The sequence below is a fragment of the Scyliorhinus torazame genome, chromosome 4 (genome assembly GCF_047496885.1).
Source record: "Scyliorhinus torazame isolate Kashiwa2021f chromosome 4, sScyTor2.1, whole genome shotgun sequence".
Lineage (NCBI taxonomy): Eukaryota > Metazoa > Chordata > Chondrichthyes > Carcharhiniformes > Scyliorhinidae > Scyliorhinus > Scyliorhinus torazame.
Window position 1 is genome coordinate 115734315 of NC_092710.1, and position 12552 is coordinate 115746866.

Here is a 12552-nt window from a genome sequence, read left to right on the forward strand (position 1 = left end):
TTCTTTGAACTGATAACACTTGTTTACTAATTTGTGGTCAGTATCATCTTTGTAATATATTATAAGTTTAATACTGTCCTCATCAATTTCAGAATTGTTCACCAATTCTGAGAGGAACTTGAACCTTTTCGCAATCTGCTCATATGGGTCAATCCTCTTGCGTAACTGGATTATCAAGCAGTCATAGAGCTGATATAGAACTTCTATCCTAAATTTGTCAGCTCCTCTCAAAGAAGCAATACAACTTGTTCCATCTGAAAATGTCCTTGTAACAATGCGTTTGGAAGCATCAGAATAACTTGAGGTGATAACTTCACACAAACCTGATTCATAGTGTGCAATCCTAGCGGCTAAATTTTCTCTGAGTTCTTTAACAAACGAAAGTAAAGATGATAGCAGAAGATAACCTTCAAATACATCAAAACCAGGGGTTTGGAGTTTCTTACTTGTTTTGTTGAAACGCTCCCGCACTTCTTCCCAAACGACTGTTAAAACAGCATATTCCGCTTTACCAACTTGTGGTATGAATTCTTTGCATCTCGTTTACATTCAGGCTTCTCTTCTGAGTCTTCAAAACTATGTTTGAGAGTTTGTAAAATACCCATATATCCATTTTTAATTGCCCGGACTGCTTCATAGTGTGCAGACCATCTAGTTACACTTAAGCTCTTTAGAGAAAAATGTAGATTGCCCTGTGTGTTTAAAATCCCCCATCTTCGTGGAGATCCAGATAAGAAAACATACAGCTCCTGTAAAATGCCAAAATAGTCAACAACCTCAGGTACAGTAGACACTGCCTTTTCTCCAACAAGGTTAAGTGAATGGGCTGCACATGGTACATAGTCTGTGTACCTGTTAATGTTTTTAAAGAGTGCTTGCAACCCTTTCTCCGACCCCTTCATGTTAGATGCATTATCGTAGGACTGACCACGGATATTTTCAAGTGAAAGCTTATGTTCACCCAGGACTTCTTGTATTTTGTTGAACAAGGTCGTGGATGAATGGTTTTCTATCGGTAAAAATGGAAAAAATCTCACAGGGTTTTCCATTTTAGCAGTATCGAACCACAATTACCAGCTGGTCAACATGTGTCAGGTCAGGCAGAGAGTCAACAATAATAGAGTAGTATTTGATGTCTAGGTTGTTGATTTGATTTACAATTTCATCTTGCACATGTTTTCCCATGATTTCTATCAATTCTTCATACACGGGTTTGGATAGGTAAGTAGCATTTACTTTTTCATTTTTACATTTCTCGAGATGTTCATGTAAAAATGGGTCGAACTCTGCAATGGCCCCCATGAAGTTTCCATTATTTGGTGAGCCCCACTTCTCCTCATGACCGCTAAATGCCAAACCTCTTTCACTTAAAAACTTTATTACAGCTACAACTCTTTTCAGTACTTCAAAATAGTACTGTATGGTTTTTCTCATCTGTTCTTCAAGTTGCTGATCCACAGTATTTTTATTTGATTTTCTTGTTATCCAACACAACATCGCCCTCTTATGTTCCATGCTGTCTTCATGATTCTCCAGAGTTCTGAGTACATTCATCCAGTCAGAAATCCCACCTGTTTTTAAAAACCCCTTCTCATACAGTAGACCCAAAATTTTTAAGGAATGTGGACTAAAGTCACTTCTGGGGCCCCTCTGGGATTAGGGGCCCTGAAGCTTAAGCTTTATTAGTTTCATAGTAGATCCGCCCCTGTTGCCTGGTATGGAGGGCATTTGCTATGAGGAGAGGTTGAATAAACTTGGTTTGTTCTCACTGGAACAAAGAAGGTTGAGGGGTGACCTGATAGAGGTCTACAAAATTATGAGGGGCATAGACAGAGTGGATAGTCAGAGACTTTTTCCCAGGGTAGAGGGGTCAATTACGAGGGGGCATAGGTTTAAGGTGCGAGGGGCAAGGTTTAGAGAAGATGTGCGAGGCAAGGTTTTTTACACAGAGGGTAGTGGGTGCCTGGAACTCGCTGCCGGAGGAGGTGGTGGAAGCAAGGACAATAGTGACGTTTAAGGGGCATTTTGACAAATACATGAATAGGATGGGAATAGAGGGATATGGACCCCAGAAGTGTAGAAGATTTAACTTTAGACGGGCCGCATGGTCAGTGCAGGCTTGGAGGGCCGAAGGGTCTGTTCTTGTGCTGTACTTTTGTTTGTTCTTTGTATAAGGTAGACAACGTTGACCGAGTCGCACGAGTATGTACTACATACCTGGTGGGTGGTGTTCCCACGTGTAATGGTAGTACCCATGTAGATGATCTGGCACGTCTTGCAGAGATTGCCATGGAAGGGTTGTGTGGTGTCGTGGTCGCTGTTCTGACGGCTGGGTAGTTTGCTGCAAACAATGGTTTGTTTGAGGTTGCGCAGTTGTTTAAAGGCAAGTAGTGGGGCTGTGGGGATGACCTTGGCAAGATGTTTGTCTTCATCGATGACGTGTTGAAGGCTGCGAAGAAGATGTCGTAGTTTCTTCGCTCCAGGGAAGTACTGAACAACAAAGGGTATTCTGTCAGTTGTGTCCCGTGTTTGTCTTCTGAGGAGGTTGGTGCGATTTCTTTGCTGTGGCGCGTTGGAACTGTTGATCGATGAGTCGAGCGCCATATCCCGTTCGTACGAGGGCATCTTTCAAGGTCTGTAGATGTCTGTTACGCTCCTAACTGGCAAGTCATGCTACAGTTGTAAGGCCTCACTTGGAATATTGCGCACAATTCTGGTCGCCACACTACCAGAAGGGCGTGGAGGCTTTGGAGAGGGTGCAGAGGAGGTTTTCCAGGATGTTGCCTGGTTTGGAGGGTGTTAGCTTTGCGGAGAGACTGAATAGACTCAGACTGTTTTCATTAGAAAGACGGAGGTTGAGAGGCGACGTGAAAGAGGTCTACAAGATTATGACGGGCATGGACAGAGTGGATGGGCAGGCACTCTTTCCCAGGGATAAAGGGTCAGTCACTAGGGGGTATAGGTTTAAGGTCTGTGGGTCAAAGTTTAAAGGAGATGTGTGAAGCTGTTTTTTTTTTTTTTTACAGAGGGTGGAACGCGCTGCCAGGGGAGGTTGTGGAAGCAGATACATTAACAGCATTCAAAAGGCATCTCAACAAATACGTGGATAGGATGGGTATAGAGGGATACGGCATGAGGAAGTGCTGAGGGTTTTGGCCATAGGTGGTATTATGTCCGGTACAGGCTTGAAGGGCCTCAGGCCCTGTTCCTGTGCTGTATTGTTCTTTGTTCTTTTGTCAGTGCTCAGCTCACAGGGGCCTCTGGCTGTATCACTGGTTGGGAGCGGGGGGTAACTGGATGGACCCACCCTATCACCAGTAGGTACTGCAAGACAAGATGCATAGCTGGGATGGTGGGTGTGGGGAGTGAAGTGTGTATATGCGGCTGCCACTTGTCAGCCTCCTGAATGCCAATCTCAGACCCGGCAAATCTAGCACTGTTTCTCATTGGAATGATTGTGTTCCAAGTGTAGCTGGTTTAACAGTAGCTGAATCGGTCCAGGTGCCAAATCATTTTTACTGTTGTGGAATTCCACAAATCCTGCGCTGACGTCAACCCTTAGTCTCAGGGGTTTACTTTCCATACTCTAAGCATCAGTTTTCAGCCAATCCTCACAGATGTGGCTCTGAAGGCCCCTGTACTACTTCCCTTTATGTCACTCACCTTGATTAACAGTGGGGATTAAAACAGAATCTTTTGCTGTTGTTATGGGTTTCAGTCTGGTCTTTGTGCTCTGGGAAAATAAGCAAGCTTACTCGAATCAATTTCCAACAGTATTCTTGAACTAGCTGAGTGTAACTTTGTTGTTGTTTGCCTTCCCGGCATCTCTTCGAATTACATAGCTTAAAAAAAGCTCCCTCTCACTAACTTAATAGCTCAATCGATGACTTACTGTTTGAAAGATCAGAAGCCTGATTCTCCACTCTACATGTATTGATGTATTATTGCATAGTCTCATAATATAAAGTAATTCTATAACCCTAGAAATGAACCCCTTGAGAGACAAGGTCATGACCTCTGGAAATATAAAAATAGCGGGAAAATAAAAGATTGAGCAACTAACTTTATGTCCTACATTTATTAAAAAAGCAACTGTATGTCACATTTCAAATGAAGTAGTTTAAAAAGTACACATTTCTCAAAGCATACAAACCATGGAATATTATATACTAGCAGCATCCAAATGTTAGATTTACTACAAACCATGACAGTCTTTGTACTGACAAACTACAGACAACACAATTTACAGCAAACTCTGTTTTTCGTAGTGCAGATAAACAAAACTTAATAAATTTAACAATTTAAGATTAAATAACTTTAAATAACTGTTAAATACAAGACACTTTTCATTTAGAGCTTCTGTACAAAGATAAACAAATTTGGCATTGTACAAATGGCTTGCTGGCTCACTATGTGCACACAGTATTGAGAAAGGTGCACCAGATCCTACAGCCTTAAATGAACTATACAAAAATCAGTGTAATTGTTGATTAAGTAGTGAGTCATTCAAAAGGCAAGTGCAGCATTAAACATCAGAACACTGCTTATTTCAGGCACCAATGTTTATTCCTGCAAATGAACATTCTCCTAAAGTAATTATATCTAAACCTGCTCCATCATACTAGTGCTAAATTTCAAATGAAGCCCTGCGAGTATTACTAAAGTCTTATTGCTATGACACTGCAACAATGAAAAGAAACTAATTACAAAAAATAGAGCACCTTTTACATTGAAGTTACTGTCTCAAGATTCTATTTTACAATACAAGAGGCTGTGAGGCTCTGAGCAAGTTCAGCTGCTGGGTTTAACTGTATTCTTTTCATTGGTGTATTCGAGTGAACAGAAATCAGACAAATATAGCTACAACACCTATACCTATTTCTGAACAGATTAGTATAACATTCTAGGAATTAATGAAATTTCATCTAGTGCTTTTTATCATGTTCCTCAGTGTCTGTGTATCAGGATTTCTTGTCGATGGTGTTGAAAAACCATTCAGTAAATTTCCTTAACTGTGCGGCAGCAGTCTGGGACTCCTCTTGAAGCCGCAGGTTATCATGACGCAGGTGGTGAACTTCAGCCTGGAGCATTGCCTTGTCTTCTTTTTCCTACTCAGAAAAGCATTACATGAAAGAAAACAAATGGGCTGTTAGCTTTTCTGCATCAAGTGTGAATTTGCCATATACCCAATGGTAACATGGGCCAGGACTTTTAGGATGGCAAGGCCCAAAGAGTCGGCGGAGAATGCATCGCTGATACTGGCTGTCCTCCAGTTATTTTCAGGAAGCTGTAATTGGCTGGAGGGGAAAGCTACTGGCAAATCTGATTTGTCGGCAGCTCTCTAGTCCCAGCAGCGCCAGAAGCTGCAGTGAACAGGGCTGGGACTTCAATAAGTCCAGGATCAGGTAAGTGTGCGTCTCTGGACGGGGCGGGGGACATGAGGCTTGTGGGTGTGAGTAATGAGGAGCTGAGGATACTGTGGGGAGAGGGTAGGAGGGGAGAGAGCACCAGCAGGGGCCAGACCTTATGGGGGTGGATAGGGTTGCCCGATGATGTTGGATGTGCCTGTACCCCATTCTCTCCTTTACCTTTAATCTTGCATTCTGACATCTTATAAATTGATAATTGTATTTTCAATTTTGTAAAACCTTTCCATCCCAAATACTTGAGATACACATGTGTACAAGAAGCAGACAGAAGCGTGCATGGAGAGTGGGAGGGATGAGAAGGGTGTTGAGGGCAGAATGGACGAGAAGATGCAGAAGGAGGGAGAGTCAGGGAGGGTCAATGGGGCATACAGAGAGATATGCCGACAGGGAGCTTTGAGGGGAACAAAGTGAGGGAAAATCAAGGGGGCTCAGAAGGTTGAAGAGGGAGAAGGCATGTAGGGACGACGGAGGTGTACAAGAACAGAAGGAGGGAGAGAAGGCAGACAGATGGGGGAGGGTAGGGAGTAATGGAGGAGATATGAAGGGAGCAACAGAGGGAGGTATGGACAACGTGGCATGGAGGGAGGGAAGGGTGAATGGATATGGAGGGACGGATGGATGAGGGAGTAGGGAGAGATGGATGAGGGAGTATAGAGAAGGATGGATGAGTGGATTACGGAGAAATGGAAGGATGAGAAGGTTATGGAGAAAGGGAAGGACAAAGGTTGTGGAATGAGGAGGGCTCGATGGGGCGTGAATGGAAGGGTGGAACAAGGGGTTGTGGAGGGAATGAGGGCAAGACAACAGGAGGGGAGACATGGGGATTCAGAGGGAGAGAGGGATGAGGGTGTATGGAAGAAGAGATAGTGAGTTATGGGAGGGATGAGTGGGCATTGATCGGGGAGATGATGCATAAAAGGATAGGTTTATGGAGGGATGGGTTATATTTTAAAACTACAACATTTTGCATTGTGAAAACAATACCTTTCGTAGGTCATCCTGAAGCTGAATGAGAATAGTCTCCAGCTGATTCACTTTTCCAGTGATTGTGTTGGCGCTGTTTCCCCTGAATGAAATCAGCAGAGGAATAAAAAATTGGACACTTCACAAACATTAACCGATCATTCCATCAACCTCATATTTTTATACCATTTTTAATAGAATAAAATGTCCCCTGGCACTTCACAAGAACATTGTAAAACACAGTATGATACTCGAGCCACATAAGGTGGCACAGTGGCTAGCACTGTTGTCTCACAGCACCAGGGACTTCAGTTCGATTCCGACCTCGGGTAACTGTCTATGTGGAGTTTGCACATTCTCCCCATGTCTGCGTGGGTTTCCTCCGCCACCCGGTTTCCTCCCAGAATCCAAAGATGTGCAGGTTAGGTGGATTGACCATGCTAAATTGTCCCCAAGTGTCCAAAGGTTAGGTGAGGTTACGGGGATAGGGCGGGGGATTGGGCTCTTCATAGAATAGAATTTCATTGAATTTACAGTGCAGAAGGAGCCCATTCGGCCCATCGAGTCTGCACCGGCTCTTGGAAAGAGCACCCTACCCAAGGTCAACACCTTCACCCTATCCCCATAACCCAGTAACCCCACCCTTCACTAAGGGCAATTTTGGACACTAAGGGCAATTTTGGACACTAAGGGCAATTTATCATGGCCAATCCACCTCACCTGCACATCTTTGGACTGTGGGAGGAAACCGGAGCACCCGGAGGAAACCCACGCACACACAGGGAGGATGTGCAGACTCTGCACAGACAGTGACCCAAGCTGGAATCGAACCTGGGACCCTGGAGCTGTGAAGCAATTGTGCTATCCACAATGCTACCGTGCTGCCCTTTGGAGGGTCAGTGCAGACATGATGGGCCGAATGGCCTCCTTCTGCACTGTAGGGATTCTATGAAGGAGATAGTAGGTCAGATGATCAAAAGCATAATCGAGGAAGCACGTTTTAAGAAGCATCTTAAAGGAGCAAAGTGAGGTAGATAAGGCAGAGGTGTAGCGAGTAAATTCCAGAGCTTGGGGCCTTGGCAACTGAAGGCATGGCTTCCAATAGTGGAGCAATTAAAATTAAAATTGGCAATGCTCAAGAATTAGAGCAGTGCAGATATCTCAGAGGATGGTAGGGCTGGAGAAAATTACAGAGACATCGAGAGACAAGGCCATGGTGGAATTTGAAAATAAGGATGAGAACTTTAAAATCAAGTCATTGCATGACCGAAAGCCAATGTAGCTCAGTGAGCCCAGCGGTGATAGGGGAATGGGACTTGCTGGAAGTTAAGATACAGGCAACAGAGTTTAAGGTGAGTAAAATGGAGTGCATTGGAATATTGAATCTAGAGGTAATGAAGGTATGAATAGGGTTTCAGCAGCAGATGAGGTGAGATAAGGGTGAAATTGGGCGATGTTATGGACTTGGACATCGGCAGTCTTTAAGATGTTGCAACTATAAGGTCTTCATGGGATTAACTGTGACACTAAGAGGGACTTTCGGTTGCGGCATGTAGGAAGGAGGTTGCACATTGGGTTGCTCTCGCCAGACTCCTGTGTTTTAGGTCCTTTTCAACGGTTGTTTGTGGGGAAAATTCCCCGTTGAGAGTGGTTGGTGGAGGATGGCCAAGAACCTACGGAAAAATCGAGAGGAAGGATTTGAACGTTAGTCCGCCAGGAGGTTCGAGCACAATGAAGGGTGCGTGGGCAGGGAAGGTGGCGGAGGCCAGTGGGCCGGGAGGGGCTGCCTATATAGCTGTGGATATGCTGATAGAGGTGATGGTGGTGGAGTTAGAACAGCACTTCAATAAACATTGAGAGGTTAGGGAGGGGATGCTGGAGTCCCTCAAGCATCTGCTGGCCCCGATAAGGGAGACACGCCGAAGAAAATCGGAGACGGTGCGGGAGCAGGACGACTTATTGAAAGGGATGGAGGAGGCATTGTCGAGGCACAGTGACCAGCTCGGTAACTGACAAGTGGCCTCGGAAGCAGGACTTAAAGATCGTGGGGCTTCCAGAGGGCAGGGAGGGTCCGAGGCCAACAGAGTTTATAGCGGAGATGCTGAGGAAAGAGGGTAATGACCCTCGTGAAGTTGGATAGGGCTCCGGCTGAAGCTGTAGGTGAATGAGCCAGTGAGGGAAGTGATTGTGTGCTTTCATAGCTGCCAGGCGAAGGAGAAGGTGTTGAGGTGGGCCAAGCAGATGCGGGAAACAAAGTGGGAAGGTACAGTGAGTTGAATTTACCAGGATCTTGTGGATTTGAAACATGGGGGCCGGGGAAGTTGGGAATCAGCAGTTTAATGGGACTAGGATTAAGGGAACAGGACATGGATCTCATGGATAAGATTAGCTCAGAGATGAGTGGGGGAGTATTAAGGGAAGTTTGGCTAGGTGGGTTAGTGAAAGGGAATGACATTGCCCGAAGCAGCTGACTGGATTGTCTCAACCTTAGTAACGAAGAAGTCCATTAGCTCCTCGCATTTGTTTTGAGGTGAGGATGGAGTTGACGGGAGAGGGATTTAATGCGACAATTTGCAGTAGAGAAAAGAAGCTGCCGGTTATCAGGCGATGATCCTGGAATAATGAGCAATTTTAGCAAACAAGAGTAGGGTTCGGTACAGTTTTAACTGGTGCTACCAGATCTGGTGGTGGAAGTTGTCTGCCATGTCCTTTCAAGTCTGCATCGCTGGAACTTATGGAGGAAGATGGAACACCTAGGGTGTGAGAGAGCAATGGTTTTATGAGGACTAGGACCTCAAGGTTGGTGGGGAAGGGTGCAGTTGAGTAAATCAGTAGCTATGAAATGTGGTGAATTGTGAGCCAATGGATAGTTTAGAGTCAAGGAGGAGTCCAGAAAGGAGAGTCAATGATGGTTTATTTCCAAAAGGAAAGTACTTACTTGCAACAGTCCAAGTTCTAGCCGGGACTAATCTGTAGCTCGGTTCCTACCCGGGAGGCTTTTCATAGAATTTACAGTGCAGAAGGAAGCCATTCGGCCCATCGAGTTTGCACCGGCCCTTGGAAAGAGCACCCTATCCCCACCTTATCCCCGTAACCTTTTTGGACACCAAGGGCAATTTAGCATGGCCAATCCACCTAACCTGCACATTTTTGAACTGTGGGAGAAAACGGAGCACCCGGAGGAAACCCACGCAGATAGGGGGAGAAAGTGCAAACTCCACACAGACAGTGACCCAAACCGGGAATTGAACCTGGGGCCCTGGAGCTGTGAAGCAACAGTGCTAACCACTGTGCTACCATGCCGCCCACAATGGCAATGAATTAATGAGCCCTCTGATGGGCCTCTGCCCATCAGGGGAGGATCTTTCACTCCATGGGTCATTCCTGTGGGTCCTGTGGGGTTATACAGATAGATAGCTGGAATTCTGAAAAAGTAGTTATCAGTGAATTGAGGGATAATTTTCTCCAGGGACAAATATAGAAAGAGGTAGGATTGGGTGTGGAAGGGGTTGTGGGTGGTGAGTATTACAAGGAGCGATCAGAGATGGCCTTATCGGTGATTGAAACTGTGGAACTAATAAGACCACATGCATCAAGGGGGTGGCTGTGAGTATGGTTTGGGGAGTTTACATGGAGGGAGGGATCTATCCTTGGATTAATCTACAGAGACTGATAGAAATAATAGGAAATGTGGAAAATACACAGCAAAATGGAGACCATCTGTAAAGTCAAGATCTCAGCTGAAATCCCTGACTAGAAGTCAAACAAATTAAGAAATAGATAAGGTGCCATTTGTCCCTTTGAGTACTTGCTGGCTCTTTGCAACAGCAAATCAGCTAGTGCCACTCTCCTGGCTAGTTCTGGCTTTTTTCCCTTCAAATACTTACTTCATTATATTCTGAAAGTAACTCTGCCACAATCTCAGGTAGTGCATTCCAGATAATAACCATTTCCTGTGCAAAATATTTTCCCTGCCGTTGACGACTTAGGTTCTTTTGCCAATCACCTTAAATCTGTGTCCATCTGTGTCCTCCGGTTCTAGATCTTCTGCAAATGGGAGCAGTTTCTCTCGATTTACAAGACACCTAATGATTTTGAACATCTCTATTAAGTCTCCTCTCAACTTTCGCTGATCTGAGGAAAACCATCTCAGCTTCTCCAATCTATCCACAAAACTGAAGTCCTTCATCCCTAGAACTATTCTTGTAAATCTTTTTATTCACCCTCTCTGAATCCTTCCGATATTTTTCCTAAACTGCAAGACCAGAACTGAACATAATATGCCAACTCTGGCTAAACCCATGTTTTATAAATTGTGGCCTGTACACACTTCAGTTCAACTAATTAATTATATATCATGAAAAGCAATGATCCTAGCACTAACCCCAGAGGACCCCATTGTATGCCTTCCTCTTGTCCAAAGGGGCTTTTCACAATAACTTCATTGCAGTGTTAATGTAAGTCTACTTGTGACAATAAAGATTATTTATTTATTTTATTCTAAATACAACCATTTTCCACTTGTCTCTGCTTTCGGTTCTCTTTAGAAAATTTTGAATTTACGATGCCACCGCTCTTTTTATTCCATGGGCTTGAATATTGCTGGGAATTTATCAAACATTTTTCAAAGTCCGTGCACACCACATCAAATGCATTTCCTCATTAAATCTTCCTGTTACGTAATCAAAAAACTCAAATTGGTTAAACAATTGCCTTCAACAAATTTTGCTGCCTTTCCTTAATTAATCAACACAGAAGTCTCTAAAAACTTTCCCACCACCAAGATGAACCAGACTGGCCAACAGCCTGCAGTTCTGGATTTATCCTGACCATCCATATCCCAACCTCCCTGCTCCACTGTTTTTTGAACAAAGGTACAACATTGACTATTCTACAGTCTTTTTAAAAAATATATTTTTAATTCAATTTTAACAAATTTTCAACAAACCCACCCCTTACAAAAAGAAAAAAGAAAACACACAGAAAGACACCGTACGCCCAAATTATACAGAGAATTCCCCCGATATACAACCCCCCCCCCACGAAACAAAATAAACATATACCGCCCCCCCCCCCCCCCCCGGTTGCTGCTGCTGCTGACCTCCTCCTAACGTTCCGCCAGAAAGTCTAGGAACGGTTGACACCGCCTGAGGAACCCTTGCACAGATACCCGCAAGGCAAACTTTACGCTCTCCAATTTAATGAACCCTGCCATGTCATTAATCCAAGCTTCTACGCTTGGGGGCTTCGCATCCTTCCACAGAAGCAGAATCCTCCGCCGGGCTACCAGGGACGCAAAGGCCAGAATACTGGCCTCTTTCGCCTCCTGCACTCCCAGCTCGTCCGATACCCCAAATAATGCTAACCCCCAGCTCGGCTTGACCTGGGTGTTCACCACCCTGGACATAGTCCTCGCAAAGCCCCTCCAACGCCGGGCACGCCCAGAACATATGGGCGGGATTTGCCGGGCTCCCCGAGCACCTCACACACCTGTCCTCTACCCAAAAAACCTACTCAACCTCACCCCTGTCATATGCACCCTGTGAACAACTTTAAACTGTATCAGGCTGAGCCTGGCGCAAGAGGAGGAAGAATTAACCCTACCCAGGACATCAGCCCACAGACCCTCATCTATCGCCTCCCCGAGCTCCTCCTTCCACTTGCCTTTTAGTTCCTCCACCGACTAGCCAGCTCCCTTTCTAGGCCAGCCACGTGCCCGTGCCCCCCGCACCCTCAATTCCCCCAGGCGGCGGACCCCCACCCCATCTCTCTCTCTGAACATCATCTCCCCTTTGGCCAATGCAGCAGCAACCCGGTTCCCCCCCTCCCCCCCCAGCTAGGAATTCTACAGTCTTCTGACATTACTCGCACTATCTCGCGTGAATGAAAGATCATTGTAAGTACCTCTACTCTTTCCACACTAACTTCCCTATGATTGGGTGGTCAGGATAAAATTGTTTCCCTTGGTGGAGAATTCTGGAACCAGGGGACATAGATTCAAGATAAGACACAGGAGGTGTAGAGGGGACGTGAGGAGGAACATTTGTTACGCAGAGGGTAGAGGGAGTCTGGAAACCGATGCCCGAGTTGGTGGTGGAGGCTGAGACCCTAAGCTTTTTAAAAAAGTACCTGGATCTGCAACTTAACTGCTCTAAGCTAC

General features: G+C 45.1%; 1 protein-coding gene across 4 annotated transcripts in view; it reads right to left on the reverse strand.

Moving 5' to 3' along the window:
* Window positions 1-4063: 4063 nt before the first annotated feature.
* sipa1l2 (signal induced proliferation associated 1 like 2) overlaps window positions 4064-12552 on the reverse strand; it is an 825665-nt gene continuing 817176 nt past the window's right edge. For all 4 annotated transcript variants that reach the window (XM_072498538.1, XM_072498535.1, XM_072498536.1 and 1 more), the window contains 2 exons: window positions 6414-6495; window positions 4064-5108 (listed from right to left, as the gene is read on the reverse strand). In XM_072498538.1, coding sequence (XP_072354639.1) covers window positions 4962-5108; window positions 6414-6495 — 229 coding nt within the window. In that variant the 3' untranslated portion in view covers window positions 4064-4961. The remainder of the gene's footprint in view (window positions 5109-6413; window positions 6496-12552) is intronic.